Below are 26,167 nucleotides of genomic sequence, written 5' to 3'. Positions count from 1 at the left end.
CCAAAAAGAAAAGAAGAACCGTTGAACTTACCTGAACGGTCTTCTCACTGCACTGCGAGGAGAGTCCAACATGGGTTATTCTTCAGCCTTGCTGGAAGGGACTGAGTTAAAAAGTAGCATAAATAATTGGTCCAACCCCCTTTGCTGCCCTTCCCGGGTCAGTCTTATAATAAAACGAAGTCATAGTGACAGTAAACCAAGAACTTTTATTAACCAAGAAATTATTGAACTTCAAACGAGATTAACCATTAACCCTGAGTCCCTGGGCCTAAAGCCGGGTGGGTTTGGACTCTCCTCGCAGTGCAGTGAGAAGACCGTTCAGGTAAGTTCAACGGTTCTTCTCCACTTGCACTGCTACGGAGAGTCCAACATGGGATATACCCAAGCTCAACTATTTAGGGTGGGAGAAGGCTAGACCAGGGACGCAGTATGACTGCACACTTCCTGAAGTACTCTGCGTCCAAAGGCCGCTTCAGTTGAAGCGAATTTATCTAAACGGTAATGTTTGATGAAGGTATTGGGGACAGCCCAGGTTGCTGCCCAGCAAATGTCCTCAATCGGTGCCTGGGTCGCCCAAGCTGCAGACGTAGCCGCACTCCTAGTTGAGTGAGCTGTGATGCCTCCCGGTACCGGCGTGGGGCATGACTTGTATGCTGTGATAATACAGGAGCGGATCCAACAACTGATGGTTTTTGATGAAACTCTATTCCCCATTGAAGCAGGAAAATAGGAAACAAATAACGCCTCTGACTTTCGAAAAGTACTTGTTCTCCTAATGTAGATTTTTATGGCCCGTCTTATGTCTAGTTTATGCCATCTCAACTCTAGTGGATGGGATCCATGGGTGCAAAAGTCTGGTAGGACAATGTCTTGTGAACGATGAAAAACAGTATTTATTTTGGGAAGGAAAGAAGGGTCCAGGCGTAAGACTACCCTGTCCGTCTGGAAGATGCATAAGTCCGGTCTGACTGACAGGGCAGACAGTTCGGAGACCCTTCTTGCTGACGTAATTGCAGTTAGGAATGCTGTTTTGATTGACAGCAGCCTTAGTGGTATGTCTCGTAGAGGTTCGAAGGGAGGTCCTGTGAGGGCCTGCAACACCAATGGTAAATCCCAGGTTGGGAAGCGATGTATTGGTGGAGGCCTGATGTTCGCTGCCTCTCTGATAAAGTCTCGAATCCATGGATGTTTTGAGATTGGATGAGAAAAGTCCATTTTGAGGATAGTAGCTATGGCTGCCACCTGTCTGCGCAAGGTGTTGGGCGCCAATCCCTTGTCCAGGCCAGATTGTAGGAATTCAAGGATCTGTATTACTGAGGGTGACTGCGGGTCTCAGTTCTGAGCCTTGCAGAAGTTACAGTACGCTCTCCAGGTTGCTTGGTAGATTCTAGTTGTAGATGGACGCCGTGCTGCTTGGATGGTATTAATCACTCTATCTGGCACTAGTTCCCTCCTTAGTCTCTCCCCCTCAAGTGCCACACGGCAAGATTCCACCAGTGGGGTTCCGGGTGGTATACTGACCCTTGCGTCAGGGTGACTTTGTGGTGTGGGATCCTCCACGGGGGAGCAATGGACAGGTCCATCAGGTCCGCGAACCACGGGCGTCTGGACCAATATGGCGCTACCAGGAGTATGTCCACTTGTTCCCTCAAGATCTTGTTGACCACTCACGGAATCAAGCACACCAGTGGGAAGGCGTAGAGCAGGCCTTCCGACCAGGGACAGGACAGTGCATTGATCTTCTCCGTACCCGGTGTTGGGAAACGGGAGAAGAACCTGGGTAACTGATTGTTTAGGTGAGTGGCAAATAAGTCTACCTCCAGTGTCCCGTACCTGTGAGTGACCTCCTGGAACAGGTTGACATCCAGACTCCACTCTGCCGGGTCGATAGTTGTCCGGCTGAGCCAATCCACCTGGATGTTTGACGTGCCCGATATGTGCTCTGCTCTCAGGGATGCCAGGTGTCGTTCCGCCCATCTGAAGAGGGCGAGGGATTCCAGCATGAGGCAGCCTGATCTCATGCCTCCTTGGTGGTTGATGTGAGCCTTTGTCGCCACATTGTCGGTGAGGATTAGCACATGCTGTCCCCTCACGTGAGCTGTAAAGTGCCGTAGAGCTAGGTGAACCGCTCTTAGCTCCAGAAAGTTGATGTTTGGAGATGTGAGTTCCTCTGGGCTCCACAAACCCTGAGCTACCCCAGCACTGGAGTGGGCACCCCAGCCCAGGAGGCTTGCGTCCGTTGTTATGGTTACTTCCTGTTGCGACAGGAATGGAGATCCCTGCAGGAGGGCTGATTATTTCCACCATGGGAATGATTAACGTACTTCCGATGGGATTGGTACTTGTCTTGAAGAGTGACTGGTTTTGTTCCTTTGAAAGGGAAGAAGGAACCACTGTAGGGGTCTGGCATGTAGCCTGGCCCAGGGCACAATGCCTATGCAAGATATGAAGACTCCCAGTAACTGGGATAGCACTGCCAGTGGTACTGTTCTCTTCCTCTGTATCTCTGTCACCAAGGTTCTCACCTTGGTCTGGCGCTCTGGTGAAAGGAAGACATTGCCTGCCATGGTATCTATGTAAGTGCCCAGGTGTGGTAGAAACCTGGTTGGGGAAAGATGGCTTTTTTGGTAGTTGACTGAGAAGCCCAGAGACTCTAATGTCCTGATGGCTTCTGTCAGGCCGTGTCGTGCTCGGTTGGGGCTGCTGGATAGTATAATTATGTCGTCCAAATACGCCATGAGGCGTAAAGGGCGAGTCCTGAGATCGGCGGTAAGTATGTCCAGTAATTTTGTGAATGTCCTGGGAGCTGAGGAGAGACCAAAGGGCATGGCCTTGTATTGGAAGTGCTTGCTTTCGAAGCAAAAGCGAAGGTATTTCCTGTAGCCCGGATGGATTGGGACGTGCAGGTATGCTTCTTTGAGATCTATTGACGTCAGCCAGTCTTGCTGATGGATTGCTGCTAGTATTGTTTTCAAAGAGTGCATTTTGAACCTGCGGTATTTTACGTAAAGGTTCAATTGTTTCAGATTGAGTATGAGGCGGCAACCTCCCGAGGCCTTGGGTACTATAAAGACAATGGAGTAGTACCCCTGTCCCTCTTGATGAGTGGGGACCCTCTCAATGGCACCAATCTCAAGCAGATGGTAAATTTCCTGGTGCAGGAGGTTGCGCTTCTGAGTGTTGTGGAGGACCGGGCACTACAGGAACCTGGGTGGAGGTTTCTGGACGAAGTCTATGCTGAGACCTCTGGCTATTGTATTTATTGCCCAAGTGTCTGCAGAGATAGACTCCCAGGAGGCAGTGAAGTGTTGTAGCCGTCCTCCTATGGGGAATGAAGGCACGGAGTCATTTGTTTCTGCGATAGCCTCCCCTATTGGAGCCTCTGAATGCCTTCCTGGTTTGTTGGAACTGTCTGTTCCTGTCCCCGAAGTTACTCCTATCGGTTCTGTAGGAGGGCTGGGAGAAGGACCCCTGTGTGTACAACCTTCCAACCTGGGGAGAGGTGGAGGAAGGCTCTGCACGAAAGGGTTGGCGTCTGGAGTAGGGTGTAGTGCGTCTGTCCTGACGTCTGTACGTTCTGGGTAAGATTTTCTTTTTGTCTTTGTCCTCCACGAGGACCTTGTCGAGAGGCTCACCGAACAGTTTAGCTCCGTCAAATGGAGCTGAGGCCAGATGCCACTTAGACTTCGCATCCACCTGCCATGAGCGAAGCCAGAGTAATCGGCGAGAGGATTGATTTGATGCTAGGGCTCGTGAGGAAAAGCGTGATGCTGATAGAGTGGCATCAGCGGAAAACTCTGCAGCCGCTAATAATTTGTTTAAGTCTTGTCTCAAGCGACCATCCTCTGGCCCTAATTTCATGAGCATCTCCTGGAGCCACACGACTGAGGCCCTGTTGAAGAATGAAGCCACCAAAGCAGCTTTAAGGGCCCACGCAGTCATCTGATGAGACTTTTTAATTAGGCTCTCCGCCCTTCGATCCTCTGGTTTCAATCTGTCTGCCATCTCAGAGGGAACAAGTGCATTGGAAACCAGGGCTGCAATTGGAGAATCTATAGCTGGGAATTCGAGCAAGTTCTCCAAATCTGGTTCAAAAGCGTAAAATTTACGCTCCGAGGCTGTTGGGCCTAGGGCTCCTGCTGGGTGTTGCCATGGCCTCTTAATGTTGTCCAGGAACAACTGGGGAGCAGGTATGAGATCTGCATCCTTCTGAGGTTCAGTCAGCACCCTGGTAGCAGGTTGAGGAGCAGCTGCTGTGTCTGAAGGCTTGTCAGGTGTGCCCAAGGCCACTGCCAGTCTTGCCTTGTTAAGTAGGACCCGAAAGATGGATGGCCTGAAGAGGCCTGTATAGGTTGGTGGTTCTGGGGGTGCACCTTCATCTTCAGATAGGCCATCATCTGGTTCTGATCCTGGGCCCCTAAACCCAGCCTCTTCCTGAAATGAGTCATGTGCCGGGGACGCAGGGGCTGGTGCTGCCCAAATGTTTCTGTGCACAGAGGGAGAAGGCTGGGGGGGGTAGGGGGAGCAGTAGTTGTGGCATACTGTTGAACCCCTGCTGCTATGCCATGTGAATATGCAGAGGCAATCATGTCCTGCAGGGCTGGGGGTATGCGTTGCCACGTGTCTGGGGAGGAACGTAGTCCTGCCGCTGTCGGGGTGAAGGTGGCTGATGGCAATGGTTGAGGCGCCATGTGCCATGAGGTAGAGGGCATGGCAAATTCGGGCCTGGGTGCTTCTGTGACCTGTGTGGGACCCCCAAATCTTTTTTTTTTTTTCAATTTTTTTATTATTTTTCATAAAAAGACAAACAAATACAAACAAACAATGAACATAAAGTGGGGGTGTATTTCCCCCGCTTCTTATGAAAGTATAAATTCAAATATAGAAAAAGAATACATGTGTGTTAACTATTATAAAAAAAAAAAAAAAGAAAGAAAAGATTAATAAATTTGGGTTGAAGTTTACAAATCTTAATGTGGGTATTAAGGTTAGTATAACATAGTTACCAGAAAGGAAAGATACCTTTAATATAATCCTAATTACTATAATAAAATAGTGTTAAACCTTCAATCTAAACAGTAAGACTAAATTCAACTATTATACTTCAAAAATCTTAATATATTGTTTATACTTATACATACATAGCTATATCATAATCATCAAAAAATCCTTTTAAACTAATATTACTATTGTTATCATCTAGATAAAAACTAATACAGAATAAAGAGAAAGAAAAAACAACCACTAAAGATATATCTTATTTTTTCTTATCTATCCATTTGTAAACGTTGTTCCATGTTTCGTAAAATTTAGTATCCTCTTGATCGTTTAATCTTCTTGTCATCATATCCATTTCAGCGCAATCTAATATCTTAGCTATAACCTCTTCTTCCTTGGGGATTTCCTCCCCTTTCCAGTTTTGCGCATATATTATTCTAGCCGCAGTTAATATATGTATGATTAAATAAAAAATTTCTTTCTTATAGATCTGGGTTGTGACACCTAATAAATAAAATTCCGGGGTATTATCTATATCTTGTTTTATTATTTCTTTTAATATTTTTTCAATCATCTTCCAATATAGTTTTGCTTTGCTACATGTCCACCATTGATGATAGTAAGTTCCTATATCCTTCTTACATTTCCAACATATTGGGGATGTTTTAGGAAACATTTTTGCTATCCTATTTGGTGGGAGATGCCATCTATAGAACATTTTGATTTGGTTTTCTTTTAAGGAAACTGATTTAGTCATTTTCCAATTATTAATCCACACTTTCTCCCATGTGTCTATATCTATTTCCTTACCAATATTTCTACACCATCTTATCATAGTATCTTTTAAAGTCAACTCTATATTTTTATGAACAATAAGTAGTTTATATATTTTCCCTATCATTTTTGTAGAGTTAGTGGTTATTAAGGTAGTTAAAGAATTCTTACTTTTATTAAAAATGTAAAGAGTTTTATCCTTCTGATATCTAGATCGGATCTGGGCATAGTGCCACCAATCTATTATTATCCCTTCTTCTTGTAGTTCAATTCTAGATTTAAGCTTCATCTGATCATTTAATAGTTCTTTATATCTATGAGTCATTTTCTTGTCCTTTATAGACTTTGGATGCGTTATTGCTTCTAAGGGAGCTAACCAATCTGGGATGCTTAAGAAATGATTCTTCTTTATATCTTTCCATACTTCTAGTAAGTATTTCCTTAATGTATGCCTTTTAAAGTATGAATGGTTTTTGTCCTTATCATACCATAAAAATGCGTGCCATCCAAGCATTAAATCATGTCCTTCTAGTTCGAGTGTTCTTTTATTATCTAAGATTATCCAATCTCTAAGCCATGTTAGTGCGGCGGCCTGATAGTATAATTTCCAATTTGGAAGGCCAAATCCTCCTCTTTCTTTGATATCTTCTAAGCAATTCATTTTTATCCTTGCTTTTTTACCTTGCCATATAAATTTTTTAACTAAGTTGGTTAAAGTTTTTAAAAAGATACCCCCTGGGTTTATTGGTATTGTCTGAAAAAGAAATAAGACCTTGGGTAAAATATTCATCTTAATTGTTGCAATTCTTCCTAAGAAAGATATTTTCAAATTGTTCCAGATTGCTAAGTCTTTTTTAATTTCTGCTAATAATTTCATATAATTATCATTTTTTAATGTTATTGTTTTCGCTGTTAAATTTATTCCTAAATATTTTACCTTTTTTACAGTCTTTATTCCAGAAATAGTTTCTAATTTAGTTTCTAGTGTTTTGTTCATATTTTTAGTCAAGTAATGTGTTTTGTTTTTGTTTATCTTTAAACCTGCTACGTTTCCATATTGTTCAATGGTTTGTAATAAAGTAGGAACTGTTGTAGTCGGTTCTTCAATTATAAACATTAGATCATCTGCAAAGGCCTGGAGTTTATAGATTTCATCTCCTACGGTTAAACCTTTTATTCTGGGGTCCGCTCTTATTTTAATTAATAAGGTTTCAAGGGTCATAATAAATAACAATGGTGATATAGGACATCCTTGGCGAACTCCCTTATTTATATCAAGTATTGGTAATTGACTGTTATTCAATATTATATTCGTTGTTTGTTTTGAATATATGGTATCTATTAGATTAACAAATTTTGGGCCAAATCTCATTTTATTTAATTGCATTTTTATAAATATCCAATTAACGTTGTCGAAGGCTTTTTGAGCATCCAAAAACATTAAAGATGCCATCTTATCTGGGTGTTGTTCATAGTACTCTAGTATATTTATTACAGTTCTAATATTATTTTTAATTTGTCTCCCTGGAAGAAACCCATTTTGGTCTTGGTGTATTATTCCATTTATAACTCCTTTGAGTCTCTCTGCATAAATGGCAATAAAAATCTTATAGTCTACATTTAATAGTGATATAGGCCTATAATTTTTAATTTTTTCTGGTTCTGTGCCCTGTTTATGTATTAAGGTTGTCAGTGATTCTGACCAAGATTTAGGAATTTTTCCGTCAAGTCTACAGGAATTAAAAGTTTCTAACATATGATTTCTTATTGTTTCATTATCTATCTTATACCATTCTGCAGGTATGGCATCTGGGCCTGTGGCCTTGTTGCTTTTCTGTTTTTTAATTGTTATTAGGAGTTCCTCCATTGTTATTGGTCCATCCATGGTAGCCTGTTGATCTTCTGTTATTTGTGGTAAATTTGAAGCCTCTAAATAATTAAAAACTTCATCTTCAATGACATGATCTTTAGCATATAATTCCTTATAAAATTATACACAATGTCTGCCTTACCTTCTGTATCGAATTTTATTTTACCATCTTTATCTTCTAATTTTTGGATTAGTTTTGATTGACTCTGTTTTCTAAGTTTATACGCTAGCCATCTGCCAGGTTTATTTGCATATTCAAAGTATTGTTGCTTTGCTCTTTTAATCTTTTCAGTTAGTTGGTTTTGTTCTATAACTCTAATTTTATGTTTAATTACGTTTATTTCTGTCTTTAGATCTCTATTCTTAGTATGTTGCTGCGATAAGGATTCTAATTGTTTTAATTCGTTTGTTAATTGTAAATACTCTAATTTCTTTTCCTTATTGTATTTTGCTGTATAAGATATTGTTAAACCTCTTATGTACGCTTTAACTGTATCCCATAAGTTCTGTGGAGTAGTATCTGATGTTTTATTAATTTCAAAAAATATTTTCAATTCCTTTTCAATCCAATCCTTATATTTCTTGTCGTTTAATATATACCTGTTCATCCGCCAATTGTTCTGTTTATTATTCATCGTCATATAGACCACTATTGGATTATGATCGGCCCATGTATTAACGTCTATCTCAACTTCTCTTATTTGTTCTGCCACCGTTTTTGGTGCCCATAACATGTCAATTCTCGTCCAAATTTTGTGAGGATTGGAATAAAAGGTGAATTGCCTTTTGAGAGGGTGTCTTTCCCTCCAAATATCGCTTAATAATAGTTCAGCTTTCATTTTTTGAAAAGTACTGGGTAGCAAGTTTCTTCTTGTTTTTTTGCCTTTTCCCCTTTTTTTATTACCTCCCCCTCCTGAGTGATCTAATTGTCTATTCGCGATAGCATTAAAATCACCTATTATCAATAGATTATCAATAGCTAAATCTGTTATTATTTGGTGTAAATTTTTATAGAATGTCATTTGGTCTTCATTGGGGGCATAAATAGAAACAACCACTAGAGGTCTGGGTTCAATGTCTACTTGTACAATCAATATCCTACCCTCTTTATCCTTATATATTTGTTTGGAATTTATAGAATTCTTGACATACATCACTACACCTCTTTTTTTTTGGTCTGCTAATGCAGCATACATTTTTCCAATTTTGGGATTCAACAGTAATTTTTGGTTATCTTTTTTAATATGAACTTCTTGTAGTATTGCAATCTGAACATTTTGGTTTCTGATTTTGGAAAAAATTTGCTTCCTTTTTCTTGGTTCGTTAAGTCCATTAACATTTACGGAAAAGATTTTCAAGTCTTTATTCGTTGTCATTTAACCCTGCTGTTCTGTTCGGGTCGTATGTGACCCGAAGCCAAGTTTGAGTCCCTGTAAAAAATTTTCCCTGCATATCTGAAACTTGAAATTTCATGACTTTTCATCAGTTCAGGGGTTCTCTCTATGAGAATTTTTTTGGGGGGGTGGGGGGCTTAGTTTTTGCTGAGCAAAAAAAGTTCCTAATGTTATGTTCGGGTCACATACGACCCGGACCGAAAACACTTCATTTGAAGTGCTTATGTTTGGTCAATTTGAAAACTTTTTTCACTTGGAAAGTAGTCTGAACATTTCTGCACACAATGATATGAAAATTGAAATGAAAAAATTAATCCTTATTGGTTTATTTTGCACATAAATGTGCCGCCCCCCCCGTTTTTGTGATTTTTTTTCAATTTATGGATAGTTTTGCTTGCAAAATCCATTCTATTTTACTGGAGTTGGTGTGGGATTGGTAGCTTGAACATTTCTGAATATAAGAAAAATATAAAGGAACTGAAAAAAATGATTCTTACTGGTTTTTTAACATCAGAAATAAGGCCTTCCCCCCCCCCTCGGCTGCTTGCAATCATTTTCACTTTTTATTTTTTTATGCTCCAAATCCGAAATATTCTTTAAAATCTTAGGCATTCATTTACTCAATTTAACAATGCTGGTCATCAAAAAATATTTTTGGGGTGGTGGCTAATTGTTTTCTGGGCAAAAAAAAATCATAACTTCAAATCTGTTTCTGTTCGTATATGACAGGACCATAAATATTTTTTTTAGGTACTTGAATTTAATCTTTTTGAAAACTTTTTCAACTGGAAAACTAGTTTGAACATTTATGAACATAATGATATGAAAATTGAACTGGAAAAATTGAGACTTACATTTTTATTTTGATCAAAAAGCCCCTCCCCCCATCCTTTTTGAATTTCGTGTCAATTTATATTTTTTAAGGCTACAAATCCCTAAGGAATTTTCCCCCAAAAGGTTTGATATACTAAATTGAACAATCCTGAACATAAGAAAAATATAAATGAACTGAAAAAAATGACTCTTATTGGTTTATTGTTTTATACTCGAGTATAAGCCTACTCGAGTATAAGCCTATTTGAGTATAAGCATGGGGGCCCATTTATGAGCAAAATAAACCAATAAGGATCATTTTTTCAGTTTAATTTTCATATCATTATGTTCAGAAAGGTTCAAGCTACCAATCCCACACCAAAATAGAATAGTAAAATAGAATGCATTTTGCAGGCAAAATTATCAATAAACTCAAAAGTTTTGATATACTAAATTGAACAATCCTAAACATAAGAAAAATAGAAATGAACTGAAAAAAAATGATTCTTATTGGTTTATTTTTGAATATAAGACCATATCATTTTATACTCGAGTATAAGCCTACTCGAGTATAAGCCTATTTGAGTATAAGCATGGGGGCCCATTTATGAGCAAAATAAACCAATAAGGATTAATTTTCTCAGTTCAATTTTCATATCATTGTGTGCAGAAATGTTCAAGCTACCAATCCCACACCAACTTTAGTAAAATAGAATGGATTTTGCAAGCAAAACTATCCATAAATTGAAAAAACTTTCACAAAAACGGGGGGGGAGGCACATTTATGTGCAAAATAAACCAATAAGGATTAATTTTTTCAGTTCAATTTTCATTCCATTGTGTGCAGAAATGTTCAAACATGTTTCCAGGTGAAAAAAGCTTTCAAAAAGACCAAACATAAGCACTGCAAATGAAGAGTTTTCGGTCCGGGTCAGGGTGACCCGGGAACATAACATTAGGAACTTTTTTCGAACAGAACAGCAGGGTTAATAGGTTTTTTGGTTTCTCGCTGAGGTTGAACTCTTCTAGAGCCTTGGTCCTGCTCTATTACTTGGGCAGTTGCCCCCAGGTTTTCTTCTTGCTGAATTAGTGATTTTTCCCCTGGTTGCTGTTGAGCTGGTTGTAATTGGACCACTAGTTGCTTACTTGCATGGTCGGAGTGGCCCAAACCACTCTGTTCAAGAAAGAACATAGCTTGATCTACGTTTTCCAGTTTGTACCTTGTAGAGCGCCATGTCAGAGAAAGTCCTTGTGGAATAAGCCAACGGTAAGTGATATTTTCTTTAATCAAGATTTTGGTTAAAAAGTGGTAATCTCTTCTGTTTTCTCTGACACTTCTTGGAACTTGTTTTAATATCTTTATTTCTACTCCATGTCGTTGAGGCGGGGAGTTTCTTGAATAATGAAGTATCTCATCTCGCAACGCCTTTCTTGTAAATTTAATATGTATCTCTCTTGGGAGGTTGTGTCGACGGATATAGCTATTCGAAATTCGGTATACTTCATCGATTTCTTTCTGTAAAGCCATGGGGTCCTCTTGAAGTATACCTCCAATGATTTCCGCCATAGTCGTTTTTAAGTCTTCATCTTTTTCCTCTTTTATATTCTGAAATCGAAGTCCGTACGAAGCTCGTTGCATCTCCAGCTGGATGATAGATTCATCATATCTTTTGTATCTTTCATCAGCTCTCCCTTCAAGATACTCCATTCTTTTCTCATTTTTGTCAGCTTGCTCTTCAACTTTTTTAACTCGGTCATCACTTTCTTGAAGAGTTTGTTGAATCTGCTTTATCTGATCTTTCATCTCGCCCATGTCAGCTTTCATTTGAGCCATCTCCACTTTAAATTCTGCCAAGTCAGCTTTTATGGCTTCTCTTTGTTGTGTTGCCTCCTCCTTTATGGCTTCTCTTTGTTGTGTTGCCTCCTCCTTTATGGCCTCTCTTTGTTGAGTGGCATCTTCTTGTGATTTGACCATAAAGTCCTTCAAAGCATTCAAAGTCTCATGAATAGTTGCAATATTGGACTGCATTGTTTTGTCTTTGTCTTTGTCTTTGGTAGACATGGTTAGCACTTGATGCGAAGGAGAAGAATGCGGTGACACTTGTGGAGATAGGGTAGTTGGTGTTGTTTGTTTCTTTGTTGTTTTAACAAAAGTTGAGGTGTGGGACATTATCAAATTAGAATCCACTATTTCAAATTTTAAGGTTAGTTTCAATTTTATATATAGTGAAAAGGAAAAGAAATTTCTATAAATTCCAAATCTATTCAATATATTTTGTTTCCCTTCTAATATGACTATACCAATTCAATAGCAATTCAATTAATAACAAAGTTCAAAAGAAGAAGAGAAAAAAGAAATATTATTGTTTAGTGCCACAGGAAAAAAAAAAACAAGTATTAGCCTTTTCAAGTAAAAGGAGAACAGAAAATGAAAGAAGAGAAGGAATATCAACTGTATATAGAAGACAAAAGAAAGAGAAGAAAAAAAAAGTTTTTTGGAAGAAAAGACTTTAGGAGGAGGGAAGAAAAAAAGAAAAGGGGAAAAAGTGAAGTAAAAAGAATTGTTCAAAAAGAAAAAGAAGGAGGGTGGTATTTTAGTTCAACTATTTAGAATAGAGCAAGAACCCAAGGTTTATTAACAATGCATATAGTTCAAACCAAACTTCTTCTAGTAATAAAAATGTAAGGAAGAAAGTCAAAGAAAAATCAGGGAAAAAACCAGATAATTATTCAAAGACACAATAACAGTATTGTATACTTAAGTTCTTCTTATAAATCCTGTAATTTTGCTAGGAAGTAGAAATGAAGATCCAAATCTCAAAGGGTAAAGTTATATTTGATTTCAATTCAAAATTCAAGGAGTAAAGCAATTCCAAAGCTTGCTTGTGTTCAAGATGGAGTCAGTTTATTTTCCAAATTCAAGACAGGAGCAAAGAACAAAGAAAGAGATCCCAAGATGGAGTCAAATTAATTTTCGTGCAGCAGGCAGATGTTAAACCAAAGAGTTCTCAGCAAATAATCCAAAAGGTGTCAGCAATAATCCAAAAGGTGTCAGCAAATAGTCCAAAAGGCTCAGCAAGTATTCCAAATAGGTTAATCCAACAATAAGTAATCCAAGAAAGAAGTGATTTCAATCTCTTCTAGGTTCCATTTAATTCATGATTATTAAGTTATTCATGTTGTGAAAATAGGCAGCAAGAAAAAAAAAAAGGCAGCAAGACTGTGTTCCTCCGCTTCAAAAATTAAGTCCAGAAGATTATGATTTTAAAAGTCTATCAAGAACAGATTCTGTTCATCACTAGAAATTTTCTTTAGCAGTTAAAATTTTCTAAATAGTCATGTCAAATTTAAACTATTTTGTTAAAGCATAAAGTCAGAAAATTATTTTGTAGATTCCCAAGCTCACGTTCAAAATGGAAAAGTAAAAGTGAAGAAAAAAAAATTAGGTCCGGCTGTTATTTGCGGATGGGTTTAAACAAGAAAAAACTTTCACTTTCGCCCTGGAAAAAAAAAACTTTTACTTAAAAGTTTTACGATCTTCTGACTTAAAAACGAAACACAATGGAGATTTTTACCTTAAGTCCTTTCTCTGCTATATTCTTTTTCTATGTAGATGTAGATATTTTTACTTTCGCTTCTTTACTTTTATTCTTCCCGCTGAGTGAGGGGAGAAAGCGCTGGCCGGTCCTCTTAAGCAAAGAGGAGCGGTTCTCCCGTCTCCGAAGCTGCGGGGCGAACCGCTGCCTCTGGAGTCCTGGCGATGGATCCTCGGGCAGAGGAGAGCCCCCTGTTCATGGATCGGGCCATCCGGGCCCGATCCGATCGCAATTGCGACCTTCGGAGGGGGTAGAAGAGATTCGCCTGGCAGAGCCCTGCCAGACACGTCTCGCCGCGATCTCCACCAAACCCCCAAATGTGGGACCCCCAAATCTATCCGGTGACCAGTCCTTGTCTGTGGCTGCCCCCATCCCTTCCAGGAGTCTCGGGGGTGTAGCACCGATTATTGCCCCCAAATTCTGACCTTGAGCTGTAACTGCGTGAGGCTGAGACACTGGAGTCTGTCTTTGTGCCTCTAATTGGTCCTCCAATGCTTTGATCCGTCTTTCTGCCTCCTTTAGGGCAGATGAGGATTGAGTACTTTTGGATTTGCTCTTGGAGGAATGAGATTTCTCCTTGGCTTTCACGGCAGGGGGGTCTATTGCCCCTTGTTGGGAAGTCTCAGCCATCGTGATTTGAGGGAAAAAAACTCACACGAACTGCGTAGCAATGCTCTGCAGGCAAGCTGACTCATATAAAATGGCCACCGTGGCTTTAGCTCTGCCCTTTCCTGCTTTGAACAGGATGTCCGGGCTATCCTCGGCACTGAATTGGTGCCTGGGGTGTCACTCACGTTCCCCCAAAATGGCGGGCGGAAGTTGAGCCCTGTAGAGGGGATCCAAAATGGCGGCGCCCTGTGTAATCCGCCATGCTGGTTTAGCCGAGTCTTCCCCTTCTTGCCCTGATCGGCTGTAATGGGGCCGGCATGATCCACGCCCCATTCGGGATTCCCCCGGGGTGGGCGACTCGTAGTTTCCTCTCTCTCCGTCTCAGCGAGCTCGGATCTTGGCAGGAATTTTAAACCGCTTCCGTTTCGTTGCGATCCGGCTAGCCTCGTTGGTCGCCCTGTTTGGGGTATGGCCGTGCAGGCCGGGGACCCCTTCCTCTGGCGACTCCCGGTCCTAGGAGCAGTACCCACGCAGGGAAGAGGCTCTGACCTGGGATCCACGTTGGCAGGCAATACTCCGCAGAGCAGGGGCCCGCTCCTCTGGAGGTAATTCAGGAAAACCACTGCACATGAAAAATAAGGAAAAAGAGAGAAAGGTTAAAAATTGTTAAAGACAGTAAAACTTTATTAACTAATCCAGTAGACTCATGGAGTCCTAGGAGGAAAAACTCATGTGTCCCTTCACTATGACTGAGTTTTTTAGACTGACCCGGGAAGGGCAGCAAAGGGGGTTGGACCAATTATTTATGCTAATTTTTAACTCAGTCCCTTCCAGCAAGGCTGAAGAATAACCCATGTTGGACTCTCCGTAGCAGTGCAAGTGGAGAAAATATATTTTTTGTTTTCATGGTACAATATACATATTAGTATATTCTGTTCATGTATAGTTACTCAAGATGTCTTAACTGTGACAATGAAATAACTTTAAAGATAATTTGAAAACTCCATGGAAGCCAGTAGAACTGTTAGTAACAATTATCCATACATAGAAACAAAATACACAAGCTTCTGTACTGAAGGGTACTGTATAGCTACATACCAGACATTTGGAATGGAAAATTGATTCACACTAGAAGGACTTATGACTCAGACCCTCCCAGTGGCTTTCTGAAACTGCTTGGTTAACTACTCTTGACTACAAGATGCTGGACAAAATAAACTCTTAGTATGACTGGTTCATCACAGTTTGTATTATATTGTGGCCCAGGTGAAGTCTATCAGTGAGCATATCCTTTGAATTGTGGTATGTATGACACATCCATTCATCTTGTGTTAAGCAAAAGTATCTCCAACAAATGTCAAGAAGACTGGCCATTGTATCGTTTTAATGTATAACATCTGTAAGAAAGAAAGAAAAAGAAGAAACAATCCCCTTCCCATCTTCCCACAGTATCCCAAAATCCAACAGGAAGGGAAGGGAAGGAGAATTAAAGCTAACATCTTGCTTGGAGCTTCAAACCAGCTGCTGGCCATCTTAGCATCCTATTTTGTACATGTGTGTTCAGAATATTAGAACAAGTACTCAAAATAGCTTTGCTAGACCTTTCAAAACACAACTGCCTCCCAATGGTTCATAAATCTCTAGTCTTGATGGCAGAATGGGAACAATAGACAATATGGAACAACTGTGCCCAGCATTCCCAGCCAAGATGGACAATCTTGAGGAAACCTGAAGCTGCAATTCAGCAGTATTCAAAAGTACACCATTTCCTGTTTCCTCCATTAACAGCTAGAAACAGTGAGTATAAAACAACATATCAAATCAATATTCAACTTTCCCAACAACGGCAGCAAATTGAATGATATAAAAGCATATGAAGAGGGATAAACTCAATAATTAATTTCACTCTGATAGTCTAGGGCAGTTATAGTGAACCTTTTTTTGTTGTTCAAAAGGATGCGTGTGCATGTGATGGTGCACGAGTGCATGTCTACACCGATAATGCAATGCCCTCCCCCCACTTATACATGCACAAACTCTTGTGCTGCCCCTCCCTAGTGCATGTGCACATGCTTTCCAGACGCCTCCGGACTTCCGGTAGACCTGATGGGCCATTTTTTGCCCTCTGCAGGCTTCTGGAAAGCCTCCAGAGCCAGTGGATGGTGAAAAACGGGCCTAATGGGCCTACTGGAAGTTCAGAAACGTTGGGCCAAATTTTTTGCCATCCACAGGCTCTGGAGGCTTTTCTGAAGCTTGGGGAAGGTGAAAATGGCCTCCCCCGCTCTATAGCATCAGCTAGTCAGTGGGCACAGGCACACTAGAGCTGACGTAGGGCAATGCCTCGTGTTCCCTCAGTTATGGCTCCATGTGCCACCTGTGCCACACGTGCCGCAGGTTTGCCATCACAGATCTAGGGGAAAATAATCCTTCAAAGTGCCATTACTAAAATGCATATACAGTGATACCTCGTCTTACAAACCCCTTGTCATACAAACTTTTTGAGATACAAACCCGGGGTTTTAAGATTTTTTTGCCTCTTCTTCCAAACTATTTTCACCTTACAAACCCAAGCCGCCGCCACTGGAATGCCCCACCTCTGGACTTTTGTTGCCAGCAAAGCGCCTGTTTTTGTGCTGCTGGGATTCCCCTGAGGCTCCCCTCCATGGGAAACACCACCTCCGAACTTCTATGTTTTTGTGATGCTGCAGGGGAATCCCAGCAGTGCAAAAAGGGGCGCTTCGCTGGCAACGAAAGTTTGGAGGTGGGGTTTCCCAGCGAGGGGAGCCTCAGCAAAATCGCAGCATCACAAAAACATGGAAGTCTGGAGGTAGGGTTTTGAGGATTTCCGTGTTTTTGCTGCAATTTCACTGAGGCTCCCCTCACTGGGAAACCCCACCTCCAGACTTCCATTGCCAGCAAAGCACCCATTTTTGCGCTGCTGGGATTCCCCTGCTGGGATTCCCCTGCAGCATCACAAAAACACAGAAGTCCAGAGGTGGGGTTTCCCATGGAAGGGAGCCTCAGGGGAATCCCAGCAGTGCAAAAACGGGTGCTTTGGCTGGCAAAAGGGGTGAGTTTTTGGGCTTTCACACATTAATCGCTTTTCCATTGATTCCTATGGGAAACATTGTTTCGTCTTACAAACTTTTCACCTTACAAACCTTGTCCTGGAACCAATTAAGTTTGTAAGATGAGGTATCACTGTATTTGGAAGAACAAGACATTTTCCATTTCAACTACAACATCAACATTTGTTTTTCAGTACATTTTTTGTGCTGAAAACAGCAATTAAAACTGTTTTTATAAATGTATGGACATAGTTCGATGTAAAATTATCAACCTGCATGAAATATTTTTCTTTTCCATGTATGCCATACTAGATATGGAAGGCATGTTTAGTAGCTTATTGTTACAGTAATAGCATTGTATTTAGATGTAGGATTTGAACCTAGAGAAAAAGATGGAAAGTTGATACTTCTGTCCCTAAGTACCTGAGATGTGGAGATAGACGAAACTTGTTGCGTACATCATCCAAGCGCTTTCCAAGGTACGGGGTGTCCACAGTCACAAAAATGCCTTTGTAGCCGGCTTTTTCGGCCCGTTGCACTAAAGACCTGGTGACTTCACGGTCCTTATAAATATAGAGCTGCAACCAGAGAATTGTCTTTGGAGCTGCCTGAGCAACTTCTTCTATGGATGTTGTGGACCAGGAACTCAGCATCATTCCTGTTCCTGCTGACCTACAGGCTGAAGAGGAGGAATGTTAGTCACTGGAGGATCATTGCACAGAAATTAAAATTCATTTTTTTTCAAATTTTGAAAATAAAAATGCAACATTTTAATCGCCTTATCGCTTTCACGCAAAGGCAAAAATATCTGTATTGGCAGCATAGAATTCAGGTTGTGTTTTTTTTTTAATGGCATGATGAATGCCAGATGATTTCACAGTTGGGTGATTGCCTGTTTGTTATCTCTGACTTCATTACAGCATTTATCATTTCCTTGTAAATAGGTCGGATTAGCAGCTACTACTAACAGACAGCTTCTATGGAGGAATAAAGGAAGCCTGTTGTATTTTTTTTTTATTGTAATAATAGACATTCTGTGGAAAAGCCTTTTTAAACATATTTATGCTCCTTCATTTCAAACCAACTATTTTGTGCAGCATCAACTACCAGGGGACTTATAAACTTCATTCCTCACTTTCTTGATAGAATGAGCATATTGTATAACATCCAGGCCAGTTTGTCTGGATGTGAAACTATACTACAATTACGCCAGCCTGGCATTTCCCTGGTCTCCAAATACTTCTGTGAGATGAACACTCACATATAGGATCTCCTGCCTGCAGCTGAGAACATTTCTCTCCCACCAATTCTGAGCAAGGATGCTAAGAGGAAAGTAAAGCGGTTGATGTGCCTTCCTCCCTAGTGATTGCTTGCAGATAATTGCTTCACAGCCCAAGCAAGCAGGTCATTTCCCATTGGTTTTCAAAGGAGTCTTGTCAGCTTCATTGTCAGTCACAATCCAGCTGATCCAAGTGATTAAGTGACCAGTGGAAGAGAATACTGATCTCCCCACTCTTCCTACAGCAGAAAACCATATTTTTAATGGTGAGACGATTAACCATTTAGCAGGAAAAAGAGGTGGCCACAGCAATTCCAAGGGCTCTGCTTTTTGTGACCATAATTTCTTCTGGATGCCCACTAATTTTACATATACTTCTTCAAGATTTAGTTGTCTGTTGAATATTAAAGCACATGGATCATGAACCTATGTCCTACTAACCATACAACCAAAAGATGAAAACAGAACATTAAGATTTGTACATTCCTAATAGCAAGTTAGTGGTCAAATCTACTTTGGGATAGTGTGTTTGCTATATTTGAACCATTCATGTTACTGGCTCTATATTGTAAGTAATTCCAAAACAATACTAATACTTTGGTAAGCAAAAAAAATTAGTTCCAACTCTTTTATCTCAAACACTCAATGCACTGTTCTACAAATTTTCATTTTTTTTTTAGTTGCAGAAATGAAATGGGCCATTTCTTAATGAATTTCACATGCTGAATTCTAATATAATAATGAAATTTGTTGGTTGGCTCAAGTTTTCATGCAATGAACATTTTTCCAACTGCAGGTAATAGGCACATAATGCACCAAAATTAATACGTATATATAAACCCCTATATTTTATTAAAATTAAGTCAATTATATTTGCAATAGTGAATGCATGAAATAATCAAATGTATATTTTTTTCAAGAAAAAAGTAAATTAAAAAACAAGGTTAAAATGTTCAAAAGTTTAAATTTCTCATTAATCTTGCCTTCAGGATGTGTCCCTTTTGCTTCTCTTGACTTTTCTTTTGTATTCAAGGAAAGGATTGTCTCTTACAATTGTCCAACAGTAGTCTGCAAGCATTGATGGGCTCCATTTATTTTGATATCTTTTTTCCATAGTTGCAACATCTTGATGGAAGCACTCCCCATGCTCATCAATCACTGCTCCACAATTTGATGGAAAGAAATTCAGATGACAGTGTAGAAAATGATTTTTAAGGACATGTTACAACCAAGATTATTGTAAGCCTGGATGAGTTTTTCAACCACTTCCTTGTAGTTTGCTGCTCTATTGTTTCCAATAAAATTTGATGTCACTGACTGTTCTGTCAGGCTCTCTGGTAGAATCCTCCCAAAAATTCACAGGTACAAATTTCAGACACACACGTTTGAAAATTCAAAACAATGTTCTTTATAATGAAAATTCAATTAAACCAAGCCCTCTTTTGGTATAACAAAGAGCACTCGTCTCCAAACAAACTGGTAATTTGTACAAGTCCCTTATCAGTTCTGTGATACTTAGCTTGCAGCTGTGAGGCAATTCACAGTCCTTCTTCTTTCACAAAGTGAAACACACTTTGCCGTGGTTTAGTTTCAAAGCGGGGGAAAATCAGCACACAAAAGGTCAAAGTCAGTAAAACAGTCACGAAACACAAGGATCAGATAATCCTCCACAATGGCCAAACCCACAGGCTGCTATTTATAGCAGCCTCACTAATTACCACAGCCCCACCCAACCACAGGTGGCCTCATTTTCTTTGATAATAATCTCTCAGTTGTTGTTGCCTATGCATCGCTCTTTGCATGCGTGGCTGTATCATTAACTCTTGTTCTGAATCCAAGGAGGAGCTAGATAATTGATCTCCTTCTGAGCTGTCTGCGACACTCTCCTCCCCCCTTTCACTCATGTCTTCTTGGTCAGAGGAGCCTTCATCAGCAGATTCCACCGGGAGCAAAACAGACCTGCAGCATGTGGATGTCTCCCCCACATCCACAGTCCTTGGGGCAGGAGCTGGGCCAGAGCTAACCACAACATGACATGAGAAGACTGTCACACAGTCCTTTCCTTGCCACACAACAGAAATTGAAACTCAACATCGTTAATAAGTTCACAGATCTGTAGGCCAACAAAAATGCCTTCATTTATTTTTGCAGAACTAAGTGATGGAAATTTACTAGATGTCCGTCCATAGTGTTCGAAAAGGACCTTGATATCTAATGGTTGTGGGCTGTGCGCGATGTGTCTGTAGGTGGCTGGTGAGGCCTATACAGGCACAAAATGTTGTGGCACATGTTGAGCAGACAAGTGTGGGCACCATTTTTGCAGCATTTGCAGCCCTGGCTTTGTGGAGTGCTCGCTTCTCTTCTGCTATGAATGTTCTTCTGGCCTCAGATGTCTGGTAGCCTTGGTGGAACTCATTTATTTATCAATGATAAATTTACTTATCAGGTACATGAAAGCTGCTTTATTCCTGTCCATTACTTCACGAAGATTTTCATTAATTCCGACCTGATGTGTAATGGAAGTAGTAAAATCTTATTGCTGTCTGTAAGTGCTGGATACTTTACATTACGATTCCCTGGTTGCAGTGTCTGCCATAGCAGCTAGTCTCTTCTGATATAGTGCAATTTTTTCGCATGGCTGTCCCATTCACACAGGAAGCAGCAATACTTAGTATATCCACTTTGAAGACCAAGTAAGATAGCATAGATTGACCATTTATGTTGACCATAGTTAATGCATCTTAAGCGTTCTTTCAAGTATTCATGTTTCTTTCATCGTAACTGCAAGAGCAACTGGATGGTAGCCAATTGCAATATAGCTGCCACATATATGTCACATGTTTTTTTGCTGAATTTAAAAATTAAGGGAGACTAGGATAGATCTATTTCGGCCTTATTTTGGCCTCGTCAGCTAGCCATACCCACTGGGACTTGAACCTGCAACCTTTGCCTTGTAAGGCAGAGAATTATCCTCTAGGCTACAGTACCCAATCCCTTCATCTCTGCACCAGGGAAAGGTTACATATTTTTGTGTTGAATTTATTTATTTTTTTATTTTTTTATTTTGTCCAATACACAATGAGGGTTTTAGTGGGTATATATCTATATACACATAGTAAAATACATGATGAAAGTTATAGAGGAGATATTCATAGTAAAATATATCTAAGAAATAATAGAAAAGAAGATAAAGTAATAGAACATATCAATGAAAGAATAGAAGAAGAGATATAGGAATAGAAGAAAGGTATAGGAGATATAGGAAAGCAATAGGACAGGGGACGGAAGGCACTCTAGTGCACTTGTACTCGCCCCTTACTGACCTCTTAGGAATCTGGATAGGTCAACCGTAGATAATCTAAGGGTAAAGTGTTGGGGGTTTGGGGATGACACTATGGAGTCCTGTAATGAGTTCCATGCTTCGACAACTCGTCATATCTTTTTACAGTCAAGTTTTGAGTGGTTAATATTAAGTTTAAATCTGTTGTGTGCTCTTAGGGTGAACACCCTAGAACAAGGACAGAAGCACCAGCCTGAAGATGACGAATGGGACCTCGTCGAAATGTCGCCAGAAATTTCTAAATCCTACACAGGAAGAAACCGGAATATACCAAGACCATCATATATATATATAGTCCCAGTGAGGGTATGGCTAGCTGATGAGGCCAAAATAAGGCCAAAATAGATCTATCCTAGTCTCCCTTAATTTTCAAATTCAGCAAAAACATGTGATATATATATATATATATATATATATATATATATTTATTTATTTTATTTATTTAATCAGATTTGTATGCCGCCCCTCTCCGCAGACTCGGGGCGGCTCACAGCAACAGCAATACAAGACAAATCCAATATTAAATTAATTTTAAGAACACCACAAGTTAAAAACCAATCATACACACTAGCATACCATACACAAATTTTATAAGCCTAGGGGGAAGGAACATGTCAATTCCCCCATGCCTGACGACAGAGGTGGGTTTTAAGGAGCTTACGAAAGGCTAGGAGGGTGGGGGCAACTCTGATATCTGGGGGGAGTTGATTCCAAAGGGTCGGGGCCGCCACAGAGAAGGCTCTTCCCCTGGGTCCCACCAAACGACATTGTTTAGTTGACGGGACCCGGAGAAGGCCAACTCTGTGGGACCTAACTGGTCGCTGGGATTCGTGCGGCAGAAGGCGGTCCCAGAGATATTCTGGTCCGGTGCCATATTTACAGCAGCACAAAGCTTAAAACTTCAGCCTTATGATGGTGAATGTGATTTCACCGAAACGCCGCATAGACACTCAAAATATTACACGGGGCAAAACCAGAACTCAGAACAATCTACACACACACACACACACACACACACACACACACATATATATATATATATATATATATCAGATCAGATCATGAAAACTAGACCCAATATTCATTTTTAAATGTTATTTTCGTTTTTAGCATCTCAAAATTATTTAAGAACACCTGTATTCATGCTCGCAACTTTTTACCTGTTGAGCAGTATTATTCTTCTGAAATACTGTTTTTGCATATATTACCTCCTATTAAGAGCTACATTAATATTTACCAATCTATCCCAAGAAATTGTTACAATATTAACAACCTTGGTATTAAGGAGTATAGTATTTGCTATTAGAAGTATTAGTGCTCCATCCAGTGGACATAGACTTAAATGTCTTCAGTTATTTCTCGGGTAACTTTGATTTTGATTTTTGTTTTAATCTTATCTTTCTTATTTTTATAAACAACTCAAGACTGATACTCATTAATCCTCCTATTTTCCCCACAACAATTGTACGAAGTGGATTGGATTAAAAGGGAGGGACTAGCCCAGTCACCCAGCCAGAATTCATGTCTGAAGTGGGTCTAAAACTCAGTTTCCTGGTTTCTAGCCTTCAGCCTGCATGTGTTAGTATTTCCATAAGGCAGAAAACTATAGCTCTGAAATCAGTGTGTGTACTCTAAAAAAATGTGGAAGAAAAGCCTTCATGTATGTTCCTGATGCAGCGAAAGGAGTTGTTTCTACATGCAAGTTGTATGGGGTGTATTATTTATTACCACTCAGCATTCTTGAATTTACTATAAGATTCAAGTATTGATGTGTAGTGTTGATAGGCTCTCAGTTTCTCAGAACTATACCTGTCCTTCTTCACCAAAGATTGAAATACAGCAGTCTTTAGCTTTGTGGCCAGGGGCAAATGGCATATTTTATTTAGCATGAATTGGATGCAATCCACAAACTTCTAAACTTTTGTAACTTTCTTTAAAGCTTTTATTGCCTCTCATAATGGCGCTATGGTTTTAGATGGTTTTCTATCCTCTGCTGGGCCAAAATGTGGAGCAGAAAGAGACTAAACAAATAGATTTGCCTATATTGACTAAGAATTAAGGGGATTTATAGCTGAAAAAAATCCAGAGGCCATCAAGTTACAGAAAGACAATGTGGAGGAATCATAGTTTTTAAAAGGGCTGGTGGACATAATAATCAGAAAAATGTAGTTTCTAAACTTTTTAAGTGAACTTTCTTTCTGAACAATAACTAAATATCTTGATGTGCATACTGTACTGTTTATTATATTTAGTAGCCTAGTATTTTTTGTAGGAGCATCTACTAGCATTGACTTCAATTCTTTATCATACCTAAACTAGCTACTTAAATTTCTGTAATTCCTGTTCATGAATTATATTACTAGAAACCTAGAAACAGATATAGAGTATAGATTCTTCCTCTGATAAATAATAGAAATGATAGTCAGTCTTCTGTTGTCTGAAAACTACATTATTGGTAGTTATACGCTGCTGGTTTAGGAAGTGAAGTTGCTTATGAGACCATAGAGAGAATTATAAAACCTGATTAGGACAACCTGCAACTCATCAAGTTGTAAGAGATGAACATTTGGCAACATGACTTTATTTAAAGCCACTCTTCTTCTGTGTATCAGAAGGATAACAATTGTGGAGGGTTTATTTGTAGGAAGCAGGTACCACGAAAGACATGTGAACAGAGAAGCCACTAAGATAGGGTTTCTCAACCTTACTCCCTATTGAAATCTGCATATCTTAAAAGTTGCCAAGATTGGGAAAATCTGCACTTAGGGGAAGTATTGTGAGGGAAAGGACATGTTTCAGTATTCTATGGTTATGCAGATGGGCTGTTCTTTGTAAAGATGCATGGGAAGCTTTAATTTCACTTGGGCAAATTAGCATAGATTTTTTCTAATTAAAAATCTTTATCTAAAGGTGGTTACCATCTTGCTTCGAAGTGGGATAGTTTGCTCTGACTTTTTTTGGCACCAATTCATCTAAAGTTGATTACTCTTTCCAAGGTATCTCAAAAAAAATGACTGCAGAAACATGCTCGATAAATGAACAAGAATGTACTTCAGGTTGAACAATAGACCTGTAGCTTGAAGTGTGTGGAAAATAGCTTGCACCTTGCTTCTGCCCCTTATTAATTATTTTTATTGGGTGAAAGAGGCGGACATCTCTATCCTTCTATTCAGGAAGGCATGTTTTCGATTCTCCAATAGTTAATCAAAATATGCTAGATTACATCAAATCCCAGATCTTGTATTCTTATTTTAGCATTACCAGTGGCTGAATCGTGTATGCTTGCCCTTTCAAATTTAAGGTTGTTGTTTTTTTTTAAAAGAAAAAACTCAAATAACCTTATAATTTGTCACAGGAGCAACTTTGGAGCAAAGTGTTAAACTCTGATTCTGTACCTTCAATGATTCACTAGAGGGAGCTATCTTATTAGACATTTAGCACTTTTCTCATATTATCAGAAAGGTATAAAAGGAGATGGAAATTTTGAGATTGAGATTCCTGTGATGAATGCTGTAGAAGCACGGAAAGGTGCAAATAGTACTGCATTATCTATCATCCATCCATCTATCCATCCATTATCTGTCTGTCTGTCTGTCTGTCTATTCTATCTATCTATTCTATCTAAAATTATATGCTTCGCATCTCCTCAGCTTACAAAGATTAAAAAGATAAATATAAAAACAATTAAAAATTTAAAACTATACTAAAAAAAACTGGAAACAATGAGAGAGGTGGCAAGGGGATCAGATCTTCCTCATCCATTATCTCCAGTGATCATCCCACCCCTCATGGGCTTCTTTCCTCCCCTTTGCCAATATACAAGAATAGTCAATACTGTGTGAAGTTTTGACAGACCCCAGAATCTAACCGCTGTACATAAGGCCCTTTTCTTTCTTTGCCAACTTTGTGTGTTTTTTAAAGACACACAAAGTTTTAAAGACACACACAGTTTTAAGACCTATACCCATTCTTCACAACTAGTCAATTTTTGTAGTTCAACCACGAGGTTCATAGGCCATCTTATGGATCAAATAAGATGCACACTGAATAGAAATAGTTTTAGCTTAAAATGTTTTAATTGCTATAATCCTTCACTGGAAACATGAATTCAATTATTTTATTAGCCCTTTTAAAGAACCCCTTCATTCCTATTCTTTCAGGAAGAATAGACAAATCAAATAAACCTCTATTTCAGCCCTTGGGCCTGAAAAGCAAGAATATTGCAAAGCTAAGCTGTTCAGATGGAGCCTGTGTGAAAACAGACAGAGGAAAAGGCTGCCCCACTGCAGAAGCGGGCAGGATTGAAGGGGATAACTGCCTTGCCTTGCCTTCTTATTAAGTCGCAGAACCCCTGGCTGGCCCTTGCAGAACCCTTGGGTTCCACGGAACCCTAGTTGAAAAACACTGACTTAACCAATCAGCACTC

At 39.7% G+C, this 26,167-nt stretch overlaps 1 protein-coding gene across 2 annotated transcripts in view; it reads right to left on the bottom strand.

Annotated features, from left to right (window-relative positions):
• Window positions 1-26,167, bottom strand: part of HAO1 (hydroxyacid oxidase 1) — a 61,517-nt gene that overhangs the window by 22,950 nt on the left and 12,400 nt on the right. For both annotated transcript variants that reach the window (XM_070732674.1, XM_070732673.1), the window contains exon 3: window positions 17,546-17,801. In XM_070732674.1, coding sequence (XP_070588775.1) covers window positions 17,546-17,801 — 256 coding nt within the window. The remainder of the gene's footprint in view (window positions 1-17,545; window positions 17,802-26,167) is intronic.

Source organism: Erythrolamprus reginae, chromosome 1 (genome assembly GCF_031021105.1).
Source record: "Erythrolamprus reginae isolate rEryReg1 chromosome 1, rEryReg1.hap1, whole genome shotgun sequence".
Lineage (NCBI taxonomy): Eukaryota > Metazoa > Chordata > Lepidosauria > Squamata > Dipsadidae > Erythrolamprus > Erythrolamprus reginae.
The sequence above is the reverse complement of the archived record's forward strand: the minus strand, read 5'-3'. Positions and strand labels throughout refer to the sequence as shown.